The sequence below is a fragment of the Symphodus melops genome, assembly GCF_947650265.1.
Source record: "Symphodus melops genome assembly, chromosome: 1".
In the NCBI taxonomy this organism is placed as follows: Eukaryota; Metazoa; Chordata; class Actinopteri; order Labriformes; family Labridae; genus Symphodus; species Symphodus melops.
In genome coordinates, this window is record NC_136691.1 from 8,669,833 (window position 1) to 8,690,674 (window position 20,842).

The 20,842-nt window shown below is 39.0% G+C and overlaps 1 protein-coding gene across 2 annotated transcripts in view; it reads right to left on the reverse strand.

Moving 5' to 3' along the window:
* Positions 1 to 5,806: 5,806 nt before the first annotated feature.
* Positions 5,807 to 20,842, reverse strand: part of fndc1 (fibronectin type III domain containing 1) — a 33,034-nt gene continuing 17,998 nt past the window's right edge. The window contains exons 12-22 of one of the 2 annotated variants that reach the window (XM_079366213.1): positions 19,948 to 20,059; positions 19,468 to 19,830; positions 18,595 to 18,669; positions 17,498 to 17,647; positions 14,208 to 14,444; positions 11,771 to 11,879; positions 8,761 to 8,840; positions 8,449 to 8,478; positions 7,597 to 7,758; positions 7,378 to 7,500; positions 5,807 to 6,573 (exon numbers count right to left, since the gene is read on the reverse strand). In XM_079366213.1, coding sequence (XP_079222339.1) covers positions 6,458 to 6,573; positions 7,378 to 7,500; positions 7,597 to 7,758; positions 8,449 to 8,478; positions 8,761 to 8,840; positions 11,771 to 11,879; positions 14,208 to 14,444; positions 17,498 to 17,647; positions 18,595 to 18,669; positions 19,468 to 19,830; positions 19,948 to 20,059 — 1,557 coding nt within the window. In that variant the 3' untranslated portion in view covers positions 5,807 to 6,457. The remainder of the gene's footprint in view (positions 6,574 to 7,377; positions 7,501 to 7,596; positions 7,759 to 8,448; positions 8,479 to 8,760; positions 8,841 to 11,770; positions 11,880 to 14,207; positions 14,445 to 17,497; positions 17,648 to 18,594; positions 18,670 to 19,467; positions 19,831 to 19,947; positions 20,060 to 20,842) is intronic. The other variant, XM_079366214.1, reaches the window with a different exon arrangement.

A 20,842-nucleotide genomic window follows, 5' to 3' on the forward strand; every position in this document is an offset into this window, starting at 1 on the left:
ACAACCTCAGAGTTAGACAGGGTGGGAGTAAAAACACAAAAACATGGAAACCAAGGCGATCCTCTCAGAAAGAGGAATGCAAAACTGAAAAGTCAATAAGGAAAAAGGGCCCACCAGTATCAGTATGGACCAACCAGCATTTACATACAATTCTTGACTTATTTAAACTTCAACGGAGCACCAGATATGTTTTGTGCCTCTGCAATGGCTACATTTTTCAGCACTGAAGGTTACTGCTTGGTTTTGACATTTAAGAAATGTGTATGTATGAGTCTGGTAGGCATTTATTCGGTATTTCAATCTAAACTGTCTGGTGTCCACTAGTCTGGTGCTCTTGCAGATTTAAACAAATGCAACTAATTATTTGCAGTGACTTTTTCCTTCTGATGTTTGGCCAAGGCTGATTGACTTCTGAGTGATCACATCAGCAGAGAAACACTTTTCAATACCCCAGAGACACATGGGGCAGAATTCCAGCAGAATAACGCACATATTCCCCCTTCATCTAACATGCCAAAGAGGAGTAAGTCAACTTGTCAGATCAGTCTCAGTTTAGAAAATGAGCGTTGAGAAAGAGACATACTAAACCAAAACAGTTTCCATACCATGCTCGCATGCAAAGGCATGTCTGCTTTACGTAAGACAACTGCCTGCCATGCCTTATTTCATTGTGTGTTTACAATTTCACCTGTTGTGTGGACTGCACTCGACCTCACTCTATGCACAATATATGTCTTAGCCGCAATTTATTAGTGAACTACAGTCTAGCCTGCACATGAGTCATCATTAAACAGGCAACTTGTTCATTCGTTCCAATAAGACAACTCTGTGAGTGAAGGGCGGTGTACCAGAGTGGTTAAAGAGCAAATTGGTCAGCCCAAATAGTTTTATGATAACATGTACCCATGCACCTATAGCTAGAAGTATAGAAGGTTATTGAGAGTAAAAGACACCTTCAAAGATGTCAGAAACTCAGCTTGCACTGGCATATTTCACTTACCCTTACCACTCTTACTGAGTCTAATCGTTATGGCATGTGAACGTGTTTTGGACTGATAAAGTGATCTCTTTGAACTCAATAATAGTAACCACCGCCTTGGAAAGTCAACATGGATACACTAATAAACTTGTCAAAGGTAGATATACTGCCAACATTGTGTTTTGATTTTGAAGTGAAGCCGCTCCCAGCCTTGGTTTACACTGACATGGACTTTCCGAGGAGGTTTTTGTATCTTCTGCAGTTAGACGATAATATGGAGTAGAAAATGTTAACGACTTCACCAGACCAGTGGAGAGGATTTAATGAGTTTAATTAAAAAGTCTGCGGCATGGACACGGTGTACACAGAATAGTGTTTTTATCGACAGGTAAATCCGATGTTAACTATAACCAGTAAAAGACACATAGCTTACCAAATAATAGGCTACGGCTAATTGCATTTACAGTGTATGAAGATGTTATAGCAATTGTAAATGCTATGGGTCTTAAGGTGAAGTGATATTCTTTTAGGATCGATTTACTTAAAGGTATATGATTTGACATAGCTGAGGTATTTTTGCTAGTTTAACTACATTTGTCCATTCAGCTACAGGCACAATTAAGGCCTTGGAACATTTCACATGTAAGATTCTGAAAAATACACTCATTCTCTATCTTGTCAACAATGAGATGAAACAATTGATGACTACTCTTAAACAGACTTAGAGCTCATTAGTGTGAACATAAAAGCAGAATTTGATGGCTTAATTTAGCAAGTATAAAATCTCAAAAAGCTAACCTAGCTTTTTCACTTTCTAGTGTCTGATAATATTTTCCAATTTTTTTTTTGTGCCAAATCAAAGGAGATACGCTATGCTAACTCACAACTTTTAGGTTTTATTTATTTATCTTAAACAAACCAGACTAGCTGTTTCCCCCTGCATCACTAATGACATTAGTGGTAATGTTGGTGGTAAGCTATACTGGAGAGCACTGTAAAGGTGTAACTGTAAAAGAAAAAGCTTGTTGGTACCTTCTAATATACATTCATGGTTGAGATACGTAAGGCTCAATCTCCATCTTTGTTTATATATCAAACAATAATAACTCCTCATCAATATATGAATACCGCCTCCTATGTGTGGCTTCATACACTCAACATCAGAAAGACCAAAGAGGTGGGAGTGGACTACAGGAGGAACAGGAGGCCCCCTGTCCCAGTCATCATCCAGGGGGAGGAAATGGAGAGGGTGACTCATACTATTACTTTGGGGTCCACATCAGCAACTGGACTGGTCTCACAACATTGACGCCCTCTTCAGGAAGGAACAGAGCAGACTGCTCGTCCATGAGGAGCCTCAGATCCTTCGGTGATTACAACATGCTCCTAAAAAATAGTCGGTGGTGGCCAGGGCAGTGTTGTTTGCTTTGGCGTCCTGGTGAAGTGACATCAAGGCTGGTGAGAAAGGTTCACTCTGCTTGGGTTGGAAGTGGACAGCCTGGAGATAGGCTAGTGGTTGAGAGATAGACGAAGGATAAAATCAAATCCGTTTTAGAAAACCCCTCTCACCCTCTCTATGATGAGCTGTGGCAGAGGGGCTGCTCATTCAGCCAGTGTATCATCTCATGCTGGTGCCAAACTGAGCACTTCCGGTGCTCCTTCAGGGAGGGGCTTCAGGCAAACTCAATAATGTATTTGTCAAACTAGTGCTCATCCATATTTCAGCTCAGAAAGATGTATTTCACTTCAGCTACAATGTTGGCATATTTGTTGAAAAATTCTATTGCTGATGCAATACAATTAAAAATGTAGGACTTAGATCAATACAAACATCATAATATAGCAACATTACTTTTTCAAAGTCCAACTGGGAAAAAGACAATCAGACCATAAGTGTTGGAAACAAGCAAGTTTATCAGAATCTCTTTATCTGGAGAAACCCCCCCCCCCCCCAACTCCTCTGCCCCCCCGGCCCCCCCTGGAAAGTATGATATGCTGTACCAGGAACCAGGTCTCTCATTTATGTTTAGAAAGAGTAAGAATTTTGTTTTCTCGTAAGTGCTCTTGTTTATTGCCACGTCAGACTTATTTTGATTAAGCCACAATCCCAGAGCTCACGAATGAAATAAAGTCAACATTGGAGAGATGGTGATGATTATGAAAATAGTGTTTTCTGAAAAGGATGTTTTCCTGCTTTCCTCCTGACAGTTTCACAAAGATGTAAATATTTGGTTCAGATGTGACATGTTTTGTTGAGAGTGGCAAGAACTAAAGCAAAAAAAAAAAAAAGCTTAATCATCCTTTAAGCAGATCAATGTCTCTTTTAGTCACTTAATTTCACTTTCAGTGATTTTTTCTTTTTAGTGCAGTCGCCTGACACTGGGGATTAAGCTCAACATCTGCCTGAAGGGAATACATCCCATGGACAAAATGCTCTATGTATCTGTGGTTGAACTGGATTTCCAAAGATAAAAACTACAACATCTTAAGTTTCTCATTTTATAGGCATTAAGAGCCTCTTTAGTTGATCATATTAAGGGGTTTAACAGGGACTGTAACAATACCACATCATATTCAAGCTCTTTCACTTCCTCGTTATCAGATCTACAGTTGAAGATAGGATGACATAGTGGTTTAGTAAGCCAAAATACCGAAGCCTTGAGAGCAATTACAGACAAAAGTCAGAACCACATCTTTGTGTTTTATGGGCCAGTAAAGAGAATATTATCTCCAAGTGGCTGGATTTAGAAAGATCTGATTATAAGACAGAGTAGAGTCGTGAGGGTGTGCATGTGTGCAGCATATATTGACACAAGATGCTCTCATACTTTGTTGTCATTGCCTATTCCTATAATGACTTGTGGGAGATGTTAAGTAGACCTCAGACCTCACACAAAGTCACAGAGGAAGGTCAGTAGCAATAAAAGTCTACACTTAAGAAAGTACCCCGCTGTCCCTAAGTTGACAGAGTAAAACCTTTGCTGCTTTTCCATTTTTTCTACCCATCACATGAAATTATTCTTGACATTTGTTTCATCAAATGAGCTTTGCTGCTCTGAAATTGGATGCATTTTAACTTTCTTTTTGCCTGACCTGACTACCTGGAAACTATTTTGCCTGACAAAATATAATTTTTATAAACTGTCCAGAGCAAAATTAAACATGTTTTATAAAAAGATGTGCTGTGAAAGGCAAACAATGACAGCGCTGAGCAACAGAGTGTCACAACACAGACAAATTCTGTGTTTCTCAACAAGAGATCATCGGAAAAGCTATGAGCATTTTGAATCCACTTGATTCCCTCTGCAGATTTGTTCAGGTTCATGTGGGACCTATATTGTGCTTTAAGAGTGACATAATTGCAAAGGCTCAGTATGCTGACTTCATGAAAGACTTTTACAGTGAGCTCAGACTTGTGGTCAAAAAGAGCCCTGCGTTGATCCCTGTCCCATTAAGAAAACAATGTACTGAGAGTATCTGTCGCTGCAGTCTGCATGTTATGTCATCTTAGAGTTAAGTAAATATTATGTCTCTGAGCAATTGAATGTTCCCAGAGCTTTATTTTCTAGAGATTTGTTTTAATGACAAGCTAGTTCAGAGGGACTGTCCATTTTGTGTGTTTCTACATAGTTTATGGCTCCTGTTTGCACAATTTGGTTACATTGTCCAACTGACTTGTGGCGGGGTGGCCAGAATTTTGTGCAGACAGCAAAGTGAAAGTATTTATTTCACTCTTCTGCACTGATCGCATCCAAGGAAATGGTAACATATACTCTGGACACGCCCCTGTGCTGAGGAAATACAACATTTTACTGGACTCCACAAGTCCATTTCCTGCCGGACTGATTTTTTTATTTTGGAGTATGTATCATTGTCCTCACAGTGCATAACACTCTGAACCAGTTATGCTTACCCACCAGTCCACCATGAGGAGTCTCTGCAGTTCAGAATGATTTTACAATATTACCTAAATATTTTCTCAAATATTGCGTCTGAATTAACATATTTCTCTTACACTTTATGATGATTAGATTTTAACTAATTAGAAAACAGATTTTTTATTTAAAAATGTCACACGAGATAAAGGCCTGTTGTCCTGTGCTGTACATGTGTAATAGGACAGCCATGCTGATATTCAGTACACCATTCTTGAGTGTGATTTAGCTTCAATGCAACAGTTCCACAAACAAAACATAGCATGAAAAAGTAGCAACAGGAGATTACAATTTGTTTTTTTCTCTTGCTGTTTGAGGGATCCTGTGATACCAGCTCAACATTCAGAACCCCTGAGGCAGAGTGATGATTTCATTTTCTAAATCAGCTTAAATAAAATGGCACAACTACAGTTACGAGGTGTACATAATGGAATTGAAACTAATATCATCATTGACTATGAAGTATCAAATATGCAGGTAAATCCCTCACCAAGGTAAGCTTTTAACATTCAAGTACAAAAAAATTTATTCTGTACATAAGAGCTGTTTTTTTTATTTAATTTATTTTCCAAGTTACATTTTCAGTAAAAGGTTTTGAAAGGACGACGTTAGAAGCCCTATTTGGATATTTGCGGTGTTTAAATACTCATGATCATCATACTAAATATGGCTGAGGTGTTGGCCAGACTGGCTCATGTGTAATGCCAATGGACTGGTATTTTCACCCTCTACTGCTGTTTTTGATTCTTCGTCATATTTTAACAGTTTCAGTTCCAACTGGCTCACTAAACGTGATCTGTTACTCAAGTCTTCCATTAGGTTGATTAAATAGGCAGCAGTCACATGTGGAAGCTTTTGCTGGAAAAGAATGTGGCAGCAGCAGAACATGATATGATTCATGTTGTCGGATTGCTGTGGTTACCACAGCACCTTTATTCAATATCTCAAAGTTCCTGAGCAAATATTTGGTCTTTTATTCTTTGTCCCGTACACATAAAAAAAAACATACACAATAATTTTTAATTCATTCTGGAGAATATAAAAGAGGGTGTATAAAAATAAAAAAACAGTATGATATTTTTTGGACACAAACAAACAAAAAGTATTTGTCAGAAGCTTTACATTAAGAAATACAAATCTCATGATTAAGACCTATACACACCTTGAGTGCTCATTCTTATAGTTTGCTTTGCAGCTTGTGCTTTGGTCCATTGTCACTGGTGCGACCATGTGTGCATTATTGATGAGATAAATAACACTGTATCTGGAAGAGTTGCTAACAGTACAAGGACGTGAATTAAACCAAGCAAGAGCACACATGCTTTTCTTACCCTCATATACAGACTGCTTTATATAAAAAGTGCTTTGTAATGATATACATTGAGTTATTTTAAAGTACTATATTCTCTTTCTGTGAAGCTCTAATACATTTGTAGTGGTGTCCTTCCATCGAAGGCAGGCAATAGTCTGTTTTAAAGGGCAGAGCCTGCAGCAGTATGCACAAGGGTAGCCCTTTATTTCATTATCTCCTTCTTTCTCAGTTTTACCACTTCCCAGGGATTGGCACTCCACATTCGTACCAGCCCACAAATGGGTGGGGTGTACGTCGGCCAATAACTCCAAATGTAACCGGCTCCTGTCTGTATGCACGGTAAAATCCTGCAAAACAAAGAAATGATGCTGTTTGTAGCCATTTACAAAGATGCATCAACACTCGTAAATTAAATAAAGAGTGAGCATGAGTGTATGTTATAATCATTTCATCATTTATAAAGCTCTGCTGCCGGGCTAAATATCAGTCCAATCCTTCATATAGTCACCATAGCTTAGTGTCCACCTTTCTTTTCCTTTTAAAATGTTTTTTTATTTTTTTTTATTCAACTGTTAAGTCAAATAATTCAAAAGTTAACAAATCATTTCTGGATTTGAAGACTTAGTTTTTCACAACTCTAAAGATAAGTTAACACATGACTTTTAAATCACTGCAGGTCAGGTTTTTTTTGATGATTTCAATTGGAATGTTATTGGTTGATAGATGCAAAGTGTGACCAACAATGAAAGGTTTTAATTTCACCAATCTCATGAACATAATGGGCAAATGTTGCTTCAATTGTGGTTGAAAGCCAACAGCAGGTAAGTAATGCTGTTTACACTGACCAATAAATTATCTCAAGCATGCCAAAGTGGATATTGGCTGAAATAAAAGATTATCTGGATGTTCTGGCATCCAACAAGTTGTGAGATAATAAGAAAAATGATTTGCAGAAACAAAAAGCAGATTTTAAGATGCAAAACTCTGATAGGTCCTAAACACTTTTCTGCATCTGTAAAGTGTATAGATAAGATCAAAGTAGTAGGTCCCCTGAGGGATCAAGGAAATTGACTGCATGGAAAATATGACAATAGGCGAGGTTTAAATCTCACAACAACAAAAAAGAGTGTGCACAATCTGTTCCTGTTTACCTTGTGCTGAGGGCAGATTGTTTGAGAGGTAGGCCGGGCCTGTCCTGCCATCCCTGTAGGAGTCCACAAACTGGCAGTGGTCTTCTCCCTGGCCAAATGTGTCCCCTATACTGTAAAAGGGCTCTGTGGACAGAACATTGGTGAAATAATTATCATAAAATTAGGCGTAAAGCACCGCAATATTAACTACCAGTCTAAAGTAGAGGTTAAGTCTGTTACCTCTTAGACCGTCTCCCATGAAGATCTTGTATCGCAGAGAGTTACACAAAACCACGCCAACAAACTTCCTGTACCACGTCCGCTTGACGTACTGGCTGCCCTTACAGCTGCTGTGGGCGGAGTTATACTTAAAAGTAAATGGGACCCAGATTGGTTCACCACCTGAGGAGTAAATAGGAAAAAGACATGTGAAGCATCATTTATCGCAACTGTGAAATATACATATCCTGTCATAAGACACCTCATGTATACAGGTTGAGGGGATACTAATGTTAAACATAACCTATATCAGCTGGACTCCTCCATGTTAAACATCAGGATGTTTGTTTTTGATGTGGAAATAAAAGCAAAGATACAAAAATTATTCCAGAAGACTCGAGAAATTATTTGGAAATTTGCCTTTGATTATTGGGTCAGTTGGCTACGTCTCTCAACAGAGGAGAAATATGTGCAAAAAAGGAATCAAATAAAGTTGTTCTATTGGTTGCATTCACAACTTTGGCTGACGGAGATGTGAAAATAACTTTTATTGAACGAGACTGTTTGGAGCACATTTGACCATACATATTCTCTTAACTACCCACAACATGCATCTTCTTCATACAATTGGTCAACCATTTAATGTTTTAGCATTTGCCAAAATTGGCTGGCTGAAGCTTCTGCAGGACTGGAGCATTATCTCAGTAATAACCATCTGAAATACTTGAAGCAATCAAAGCTGTCTTACAGATGGGATATGGTGGAGGAGTTTAAATAGAATGATTTCCTGTGGTGTTGTTGAATTGAATTATGGTTTTCTCTTTAAACTAGTGCAGCTTAAATTATAGGTGTGCAGTCAGCATATGAACTTACCAGGTGGCCTTTCGATGAGGAGAGGATCGTCTGAAAGAAAGAATGCAGCCATTTCACATGGGAGGAAAAACACACACAAGTCTGATGCATTAACCTGATTTTAAGAATGATACACTCACAAAACACATGACTCTTTACATCTGGTAGTTTGCTACATGTGCTAGGCTGCTGTTAAATGTGATGACCTTGCATTGTGATAAAAAATCATATAACTATGACATTTGGCTTAACTACAGTAGAGCAGAAATAAACTTCACTGAAGGTTAAAACTGTGGTCTAAAGCTTGACTCAAAGTTTACCCAGGATACACACCTGATTCAGTGACATAGGTGAGTGTATCGCTGACTGGTCCCAAACCAAACACATTCTTGGCCTGCACTTTGAAGTAGTACCTGGAAACAGACCACAACATAAAGAATTAATGGGAGTTTAAATAGTTGAAGTGTCATTAGGCCAGATTAATTTAAAACTGGGATAAGGTGGGGAGAATGTTAATGATAGTTGCAGATGACTGGGCATGCTTAAGTCAGGCTGATTTAAGAGTAGTCTGTTTTATATTGGTATGAATCCAAAGTGAGCGCAGCACAATAAAATGGCTATTTGGCTCATGTTGAAGGAAGAAGGAGGGTTTGGGGTTGTGGGGGGGGGGAGAGGGCAGCAGTGGAAAAAAGACACCCAGACAAGTAAAGATAGAAGGACAGGATAAGAATGAATAAAAAGGAGAGACGTGGAAAGAGAAAAGAAAGCAGGAGGGTAGATAGCTGTTGAAAGAAAGTTGGTAAATAGAAAAAATGGAACCAAGCAATGAGCTCATTTTGTCTCCAAAGATGATGAATTATAAAATCCCTAACAAAATAAACAACACCAGCTTTATTTTCATTGAAGATGGTGTGTGTGTCTGTGTGTGTGTGTGTGTCAACCCATTCAGTACTGCGTGCTCCATTCTGCAAGGTCACAAACAGTTAAGTTCATGGTCCGTCAGTTCCAAGTCAAAAACTTTCACCACTTAAAGCCACGAGGCCTGGATCCAATCACCACAGCCACGTGACAACAGTGACCAGAATACAGTATATATCACCAGAGGGGGGGAGGGGGGGGGGGGGTAGCAAGGCAGCTGCTGAGAGATGATGTAATTAAAGACGCTGGAGAAGAAATCAGAGGAGGAAGTGAAAAAACAAAATGAGAGGCAGAAATTTAAAAAAAGAATAGACCACAAGATGCCACATGAAGTCGAGCTCCTTCATCCAGAGCATCGCTCTTCTCATCCTCTCTACAGATGAATATCTATGTGCCAGCTGCACACTTTGCAGGTCAGAAGTGTAGCCCTAGCACACACTACTCAGGATACATGATGGCTTGTTCATAGGAAAACAGTGAGCTTAGAGAAGATATTGATCAACTGAAAGATATTTGAAGACATTTAACAACACATTTCTAAAAACATAGGAAAAAAGTAGTTTCTCTGAGGCCCTTATTACACATGAACTCCTCACATTCAGGACGGTCAGGTCCTGTTGTATCCAGGAAATGTTTGGTCTCAGTAATGGTGGAAGGCGGCAGCTGGGTGGGTGTGCAGGAGGAGCATTCTTCTGTAAAAGTTTCTGTGCTAAATCGTGCCCCACCTGTGTCCAGATGTTTGTGTTCACACATGAAAATGTCAGGACATTTGAGGAGTGCTGTACATATGTAAAAAAAAAAAAAGGCTTTTTGTTTTCATAATTTGTAATCAAATGTGTCCACCTGCTAGTGTTCGTGCATGTGTTGCACTCTATTGTAGCTCTGTTGTCCTGGCAGAAAGAAGGAGCCTGCAGCAAGGGAAATACCAACAGTATCCCATAAATCATCCCCTAGCCAACCGTAACCAAGGAAGACACTAAAATGGATAAAAACTGGTTGCCAGGGAGGGAAACCCTCTCTGCAGAACCTTGGAAAACTTTATCCGAGCACGCAGCTCTGCTGTTTGTGTTCAGCAGCAGGTGTTTGCTTTCCTTTCACTTCAACATAAGAGACCCAATCACAACACCTTAAACAGATTTCATTCCTCGACCAGGCAAAAAGATACTCTGGTTTCTCATGTGCACACACATCTGCAAACTGTTTGTCCTTCAGATAATAGTTAGATTACTTGCTGAAAAGACTGAATAAATAAGATTTTATGGAGCACCAGATGGGGAGCAGCCAGATCAGGACATTTTGGACAGTATCTGGTCACGGAAGTGTAAAAACACAATTCATATCTGATCAGTTCTTTGTGAAGCTGATTAATGCGGCGTCAAAGACATACAGAGAGGTTATGTATATTAGTGTAGACTGCAGTCCCATTAAACTCTGAGAAAGGGTTAGACAAATGTTTGTTTGAAAAGATGACATTGAAGAACTTTGGCTGACACATTGTTATTTTTACATACAGCTTGATCGCAGTTCCACCTCTTTGTCTTTGTTTATTCATCTCTTTTCTTATGCATGTGAGAGCTTCATCAAGCAAACGATAGAAGACAATTTATACAATCGAACTTAACTGACTTAGTGTTAAATAAACACAAGGGCCCATTCAGAGGCCTCAAAATGTGATCAAACCTTACATTTTCTAGGAAACCACGATGCCTGTCTTGCTCTCCTGTGTCCACATGTTAAGAGCTGCTTCCATGCATTTATTTTGAAAAGCATGACCCTTTTCAAGACAGGATTATGGAAACACTCTATAATATCCGCAACAGATGGAGCGGACCGTATCTGTGTGATGATGGGATGTGTGTTGTATTTACGTTCCACTGAATTTCCCAAAGTCCCAACACAGCGTGTTTTACAACATGTCACATGCTGGAACCTATTCAAAATGTGTTTGTCAACCTGCCTGTATTTGGCCGAACCAATTGAGTTTACTCAAACAATACAGTATCAGCATCCAACTCACAATCAGCTCGGATCACTCACAGCCTGCTTTTGATAATGCAATCTGTAAATATTTCCACATAAACATGGCAGAGGACCAACAGAAACAAGCAAACATGAACTCATACACAAACAGCGTGACAAAATGTGTATATACAGTGCATTATACGATAAAGAGATGATCACATAAAAACTTCCACAACACTGCCAAGCACCTGCGCCCAACTCTGCAACCTGATCACAAACTTTACACGCAGGGCAAATCTTTGTTTGAATGTTTTCTACGACTCCCACGTGTGATGTAATACCGTGAAGAACTGAACCTGAACGCTCTGTCCACGTGGTCACACCACACTCTCTTTCAGTGTGTGTGTTGTTTCCATGGATACACAATAGTAGTAGTAACACACAGCAGGTGCTTTTCTGGTACCTAGAGTTGGGTTTGAGGTTCTCCACAGGCAGGTGTGTCCCGCTGGAGGCTCTAGAGGACCATCTGTTGTTGAGCACGTCGTCATAAGAAGCACTGTAGACCATGTAGCCTACAGGACGCAGAAGAAAACAAAACACAGAGCAAAACAAATAATAACTCGGATTGAATTCAAATTGACAAATGCAAATGTACAGTTAGAAGCAACTCATTGGATGTGTCGATCTGGTTTTCTTTCGTAGAATATAAAAGAATCAGTAAAAATTCCAGTCTGTTTTATAACCAATTAAAAAAAACCTTTAACATTAAATACATGCTTAAACCCCTCTAACCAAGAGTTAGATGAGATACTTTATACCACTACGATGTCTTTAAGTTCAATATGAAGCTGCTATGATTGCTTAAGGACAGAAAAGAATATATTTCTGCTTCCATCTGGGTACGGCTTTGAATATGAGTCATGTGACCAAGAGACAGGAAGTAGAGTGCATTACTGCTTAGGTATTTAGTTGTAGTCAATATAAGCAAGCATCATGGTTGTTTATATGTTGAATTGTTACTGAGCCAACTCATCGAACAGAACAGTGTCATGTTGTGACGTATTATTGATATTAAAAGAAATGTGGAGAAATAGGCTACAGGAGCAATGACTTTGACTTTTTGTCCACCTTGCCTGTCTCTGAGTCTGTTTTCTTCCTCCCTGTTGCAAAGACTGCAGCTAACATCCTGTGGTCACACAGCTAACCATGATTCTCTTAAAAACTATAGAGACCAGCTCTGCCACACATCAAACTACAAACTGTCTCTATTGGACTTTTGAGTTTGAGTTTCTATTTTTACTGGAGCCCCACCAACACAGCTGGCTGCTGACAGGAAAGAAGGGAAATACTCGCTACTTTATTTTTCTCCTTGTGGTTTTTCATTCCTTCTCCATTCTAAACCTTTCAACAGAGTTTTGACACAGTTGTATTTAGCTCCCTGCCTCATTCATCTGCCTCGGTAGTCTTTCTTTTACAGCTTTAAGTCAAACTTAAAGATGACCCAAAACGTATTCACCCGAAGCAACTCTTCTTATACTCACTGAGTATTTTTTTGCTCATTTCCTTTAACCGAGAGATCCTCAATGCATCAAGGTAAAAGGATCCAGAAGTGGAATTGTTGTAAAAACACAGTGTCACTCATCTTTTGAGTCTGCTTGCTAGCAGCTGTTTCCATCCACTTGTTTTCAAAGCCGTGACCCATAACTCGTAAGACGGGGTTGTGCAAACACGCCCTGATAACTTAAACAGCGACTTGTGATTGTATATGCATGTGTGAATTGTGCGAGTCTGCTCTATTTGCAGTGGATGTCTTTGCATGACTTCAATTCTTTAGTTATTTTTTTAAAAGAAAATTCACCTTAAAGTTTACAGTTTACAGAGTTTTGGCCAATTTCTTTACAATATAAATATAAAAGCAGAGGAAGTCTACATAAGCATCACAAAAAAGGTTTCAGGAATGCAGCACTTTATCCAAAATAAACAAAGTCACAGAGAAACTGTTCAAAAAAATAGGAGTAAAGTGATGCATGTACAGTAATTTGATTCCAAAAAGCAATATATTAATACAGAGAATGTTCATTTATTTTCTATGGAAGTGGAAAGGCACAAACTACTGTATCTGCTTTTCACATCTGAGGACAGACGAGCCCACAGCATGACCTGGAGTTTGTGATTTCCTGCCAAAGAAAGCCAAACCCCGTCTACCACGTCTCATGCAGTCTTCCATTATTGTCTCTCTGTCCGCACGCTTCAATCCCCCTGTGTCACTTTCTAGGTAACAGGAATCTGAAATTTTGTAAATTAAGAAAATGTGTAGCTGAGGAGTGAACTATTCTGTGCTCACAATAAACTGCTGGAGTGAGCTTTTAAAACCTCAGTCAGGAGGGAGGCTGATTTGAAAGCAAAACAACAACACACAATAGATGGATTAAAGATAATCTTTTGTTATTTCACTTTTGCTTCTCTCTAATGTAAATAAAGGTAAGTGAACGGCTACCATTGGTACTTGTGCAACATTTCTGTTGGAATCATTTTGAATAATTCAAGTTCAGGTTTACTTTTCAACGTAGAAATTTCAGAGTTGAAGCTCCTTCCCCCATTTTTTGAAACATTTTCTACGTATGAGGTCAAAGCTGAAGCAGTAATGCAGTTTTTTGTTTTTAAGTGAAAATATTGCTGAAAGGTTTTCATTCAGGGCTGCATGGTGGGGCAGTGGTTAGTGCTTTTGCCTCACGTCGAGAAGAATCTCGATCTGAATCCCTGTCTGACAGGAGCCTCTGTGTGTGGAGTCTGCATGTTCTCTTTGTGCATGTGTGTGTTCTATCCAGATATTCTTACCGAGCAAATCCAAAGACTTGCTTGGTAGGTTAATTGGTGACTCAGAATTGCCCAGAATTTACCTGACACCATATCATCCTTCAGTGGGCGGGCCCAGTCCAGGATGATAAACGAGTGGCAGCCCTCCATGGCGACCACGGTCAAGTTATGAGGCTTGTTTTTAGGAGGCTGATTCTGATTGGCTGTCGGGCTGTCCTTCTCTATCAGACCCTCGAGGACATCAACCTGAAGAAACTCCAGAGCCTCGGTCAAGGAGCAAGGAGCACTGGGGTCCTTCGAGATGTAGGTCACGTATGGAGCTGAAGACAGGGAAAAGTACAGATTTAATGAATCATAGTTTTTTTCAACATACATTTACTACATTTATTAGTAATGTGGGCGTTTTAAAAATGTTTAGAAAATCCCTGATCTAATATGTGAAAACTTCACAAACATTTCCATGGAAAATGAAAAAAGAAGCATTATTTTAATTTTGTCAAATGCAGTCTTTAATTACTTGTTGCTTGTTTTTAAGAGTGAATCAGAGTAAGCCTGGCCAGTCTTTTAACTGCACCCCCTATCTCTCCTTGTTTCCACTCCTCCCCCTACTCGCCTTTTTTGTTGGAAATGCAAGTTGGACCTACAGCTGTGAATACTTCAGATTTCCCACAATTCCTAGTCTGTCTGTGATTTGGAGGGAGCCACTGGAGTCTGGAGTGGCTCCCACCTCCCCAGATGACTGGACCTCTGTGCAGTCCAATACTCTTACACGTGTCTGTATCTACACATCCACACACAGCCTGAGACTGTGACGCTTTAGGCTGTTACGAGCTCCTACTGTAAGTGTGAACACTGTCACATGGCCTATGTACTTTGCTTTCATACACCCGGATACATGATATGTTGCATGTTGATCAGATTTATGTGTCACAGTTCTTGTAAGGCTCAATGTCACATGTACAGGATCTGTGAAGGTTCATGCAAACAGAAGATCCAGATGTTTCATATGCTCATTTCTTGAAAACAAAGGCACCTCCCTACAGAGACAGACTTCTTTTTCTGCTTGACAAAACGTGGCATGTGTAAGCCTAACGAGGATCAATTCTCAATGAGAAACAACATCAGGACAAGCCACATAATGTCAGCTGTTACATCAGTCTCGTAAGGCATAAATTAACATTTTAAAAGTCCAAACATCCTGGTACTCATTTTCTAATCCAATGTGGCAAACTCCATCCGTCTGGAATTGACTGTAGAGCAGATTCAAGCAACTGCTAAGAATTATTAGTTAATGCTTTATGTCCCACATCTGCTCTGGGGTAGATTCATTCAAACCAAACGGTCGTCTGAATAGGAAGACAGAGGGGAAGTCTTTGTCAGACAGTTCATGCAAAGCATGTCAGTTGACTGGCAGGCACTTGAGGTGGATCAACGATAAACAATATGAAAGTCATAAAAAGGAGAGACGATGTCTCTACATTAAGCCAAAACAGCCTTTTCCTTGTGCTGAGGTCAGCACCCCTTAGCTTTTATTATTTCCACCGTTCTCGTGCTCTTGCCTGTTCGTGTCTTAGAGTCAATAATCAATTTAAGATGCTGTTTACAAGTTGTGTGTGATCACAAGGTAGTCATTGTTTACAAAGATACATGGTGTCCTGTTTTTCCTAGAGATGATGATAATAATAGCTATGAGTGCACACAGATACAGAATCAGCAATAAACTAACAACGGAGAGAGTGACATTTTGAATTTGTTCTGTCGGAAAAGGACAGGGGAGCCTTGAAGCCTCATATGTTGTACCAAACTTTAGACTAGAAACAGAATAAAAGTAACGCATAATTCTCTTCTGATTGGCCTGAATGTGTGTGGTCAGAGAGGCCAATAATCTCTGGAGAAAGAAAAGGACTGAGCTCTATTTAACTTTAGCATTCAGACTGCAAATTCTCAAACATAACAAAATATAAGTGAAAGTAGGGTTTATTGCTTATTTTGCAAAAAACTGTCCAAATACAATAACAAAAATATTGTAGAATATATATTTGATAACTTAACTGTACTACATACATAATCCCCCTGCTTACTGCGTGAATACGAAGCATCCCTTCTAACAATGCGAACTATGAAAACAAATCTGAAAGTACATTATTCAGTGTCATCAGTACTCCTTTGTGCTATCTTTGGTTAACAGTATCTGCTCAGTATTTCAAAAGTTGATGCTCGACAAAAAGTACACTCAACTAGATGCTGTTTTTGTTCTGATAGGGAGAATCTGAGGTTTGTGTGTGTGTAACACAAAGAGAGGCCAAAGTAAGCACGTAAGAACAGTAAAAATACAGCAGGGGACTGAAGTTTACTGGGATCAAGTCTGGAGACCATGAACAATCTGTCCTCAGTGAACTTTGCTGTTATAATGCAATCATGGTAGAATGGAACCAGTTTGAATGAACTACTAATACTCACATTTTCCACAAAGGAATATATATCTTTAAAAAATAAAAAATAAAGTACATGCAAATATGTTTTTCAAAAGTCCACAGCTGAGTGCTTTGCTATTTGGCACTGCAGCAGGTTGCATGAATTCTGCTGTAGCTCCAGAATCACATATATCATGTTATGGATGTGTAGAAAAAAATAACTCTCACTGCAAACACTGTTGAATATTTCTCTTTTTTTGCCAGTGCTTACAGTCATGTCTGAAAGGCTCATACAGTATATTTATGAGGTATTGCTGACAAAGCCAAGATAGAGGCCTGATTTTATTACTCCAACTTGACACAAAACATAACTCCCACCAGCCTGTCATTATTTACTGCTGTGGTCTACAACAGACCTTTATCACACACAAGCTCAAGAAAAGATACACAGAAATTGCATTATTGCTCTACAATAAATACAATAAATAAACACCAAACTACAAGACCCACCGAAAGCAATACATCAAAATCTGAAATTGTTTTTTCACAGATCAACATCTTAAGCTTCATGCGACTGCATGACAGTTTGAAATAATGACCATTATTCCAAGTACATTTTTACCATCCAAGGGGTAAAATGTACACATGCCAAATGTGAAATAGTTGCTTGTTTACATTAAATATCTATTATACATTATGTAAATAATGTCTTTTGTGATGTATTGTTTAGAAATGTTCACGTTTTTTCTCCATGAATGTACGAAATGTATTTTTAAGATAAATGTTTTTATATAATATAGTGTTTTAAATTCTAAATTAAGGAAGTTCAACATGCAATTAACCAAAAAACTAAAGGCTATACTATGGAATAATGACATCACATGAAACAGAGGAGGGGGGAGGGCCTTTTTGCAAAGGTAAATCTCCACAAGCACACACTTGCTTTTGTCGGCTAGTACCTGTGAATCTCTTCTTTCCACTGAGGTCAAACTCGGATGAAGGGCCTTTGTTCAAGGGTCGGGTGTCCAGCTCTGGAGTGAGTTTCTCCGTTGTGGTGGTGGTTGTGGTGGTGGTCGTTGGTGGCAGGGTGGTCTGGACAAAAAGCTCATCTAGCAACAACACATGTCAGTAAGCTCTTGATCAAAATAGATTTTATTATTTGCATTCATAATAAATCACTAACAGGCCACAGTGTTTCATTAATTCTTTTTAATTGACACCATCATCTGCCTCATCAGGGTGCCAAATTGATTAAAATAACTCCCGGCAGATGTGTGAGCTCACTCTCAAACAACCCCATTTTCCCTGAACACCCAAAGCTGTATTCTTATGTAATGTTTTGCTAGCCATATTTTCCATGTGAGGGGTGCTTGAAGACAACGACTTTTTCACAAGTCTCTAAGGAAGGCAAACGTAAAGGGTTTCAGTGAATGAAATTCAATTAGCTCCGTCCTCTTTCATCACTTTTTTTCCTTTCACGAGTCACATTAGAGAACCTCAGCATTACATCATGGTCTACTCACATGCAACCAGCTTTGAGCCATGGCAGGGAAATGCAAAGAAAGTTGTGTAATGTTCATTGTGAGAACATATAAAATACATTTCACATGCAAAATAAATTCTTGTGAGATCCAAATAACTGTAAATGAAAGTGCACTTCAGCAAATAAATAATAAATAAATAAAAAAAAATAAAAAAATAAAAGAAATCATAACCCACAACATTTTCTTCAGCTTAGTAATACCTTGGTAATGCAGTTCACATGCCCTGGGGTTATTTTTTTTGGAATAAAAGTGATTAAAAACAGCCCATAATGGAAAACATCTAAAAAACACAGCAATGTACCATTACCAAGTCGAACAAATTTATAAGAACTGAAACAAAGCAAAGACCACCAGAGGAGACAGGAAGAGCAAGCAATCAGATCCGCTGACAGATAAACAGGCAATAAACAAACAAGTGTGGTACTCAGTCAACAAACATTAGCATGCAGTGCAGTTTAGTCCTTCCCAGCCCAGTGGCGGTAAGTCGGTCTAAAGCCAAACTCAGCCAATACCTTTTTTAAGAGCTAAAGCATCAGGCACCATGGTCCCTGTAACCATGTGGTCCATTTCCATTCCTGAGGATTCCTCTGTCAGAGAAGTAAAACAAGCTGTAGCATCAATCTCACGTTTCTGAGCTTCAAAACACGCATAGACATGTACAGCCACGCACAGCCACGCACAGGTCAGCTCACTAAAATGTCTAGGCCCCTGAAAGGCCAAGTATACATGTCCAGACCCTGCTCAGGTGTGATTTGACATTCGATCAGCAGTGTTAGCATTAGCCTCCTGGCTAACATTCAACTCTTGGGAAATGGCTCTGATCAGCTTCTGTTTATGTTTGGCATGGCTATGCACAGTCAACATGACTTGCCTTATAGTTAGGTTCAATACGCCCCCCCACAAATTTAACAATACAAGCATAATAAAATAAATAAATACTTAATATGAACAAACAGCTTATTTGTTAAAAACCACAAAAGTACATGTCAGGATTGCTTTGTTTAATTATTTTCCAAAATCCTCAATGTGTCCTGAAAAAACTTGTGATGTGGAGATGTTGTTCATGTGGTCACACAAAGACACACACACATACACACAACTAGACAACACAGTTCAGACACAAAGTTTAAGAGTTATATTATTCATAGGTATTGACAAAAAACATTCTTGGTATTGGCCTGAAGGGATATAAAAACTGATTGGCTACTTGAAGCAACGTCGATCTACTTTTATTATTCTGGCCCTAAAACACTTCAATCGACTTGACTGTAGATCGGCAGAAAATAACTTTATTCCTGGTTCATGATTCTTTCTTCGTATGTTTTAAAATGTTGTTGCTGTCCACTATGATATATTTCAAGCAATGTCTCTTCATGTTGACTCACCTTCTGGGTAACAGTCCAATATTCCTTCTGGGTCCAGCACTGGAAAACCGTATTCATTTGTTTTGGAGTAGGTTCCAGGAGGACAAGTTGGGAATGGCAGTGCAGTGCTAGATTCCTCTATGAACCAATCAGTGGTGGTGGGCTCAGGTGTGGTGGTTGGAGCCCTGGTGGTGGTGGTGGTGGTGGTAGTGGTGGTGGTAGTGGTGGTGGTGGTGGTCCTGTGGCGAGGACGGTCCAAACCAAGTACAGGTTTCCCTCCTACCATGAGGACTTTGTCTTTCGGGTTGACCACAGGTTGGCTATCTCTGCCATGGCCAAACAAAGCCATGCCTTCCTGATTTACTAGAGGACTTCCCATGAGGTCTGGTCATAGAAGAAGGTTAAACACATTGTTTAAAACAGTGAGTTAAAAATGACAATAATGACAATATTGTTTTATTTAAATGGGTAAACTAAGTAAGATTAACTAAAATATATCACCAAAAATTGTACGTCCATCCGCTCCAAGTACAACTCTTTTGGGTTTGCCCTGTGAGTCCTGGAGAACTTGGCCATCCTGGTTCATAAGAACTCCCTGTTCCAAGTCAACAACCTGTGACAAAAAGATATTCCAGATTAATATGACAATGTAGACTTGTATGCTTATTAAATTAAATTTAACATTAATTCTTAATTGAAAAGTTTCCCATATCTCTAACCTTCTTATATTCCTGCCAAGAGGTGGACGAGCGAATGATTAATAATTCATTATACAGTACTCAAACATGTACATTTCATATCTACTGCCAGTAGGCATTTAGCTTTGCCAAGATTAAGAGCAGGCCCAGAGAAGCTGGCCTGACACTACTGTAAAATAAATACATAAATAAGATAAAATTTATTTCTGCAACTCTCCACCGTGTGTGTGTGTGTATATATATGTGTGTGTGTGTGTGTATATATATATATACACACACACACACACATATGTGTGAATTGTGTGTGTGTGTGTGTGTGTGTGTGTGTATATATATATATATATATATATATATATATATATATATATATATATATATATATGTTGTGTACCAGAACATTTCTTAGTCCAAATTTTTCTTAGTTAAATTCTACCATTTCAGCTGGACTATTTGTGTTTACTTTAACTTTAAAGTCCAGGGAATTGCATGTAAATGCACTGACAGTTAATTCCTTGACTCATTGTTTTTATCTTGAGGTAGAGGCACCTTGATGCTAAATTAAGCTAATCATCTTTTGGCGACTTCATCTTAAAGTTGTACCTCACTTACTGTACATCACAGCAGCAATCCCAGAAAATACTGACCAGCTCTTTCTACAATAGGTCATTTCAAGGATAATTTACAGTATTTCATACTAT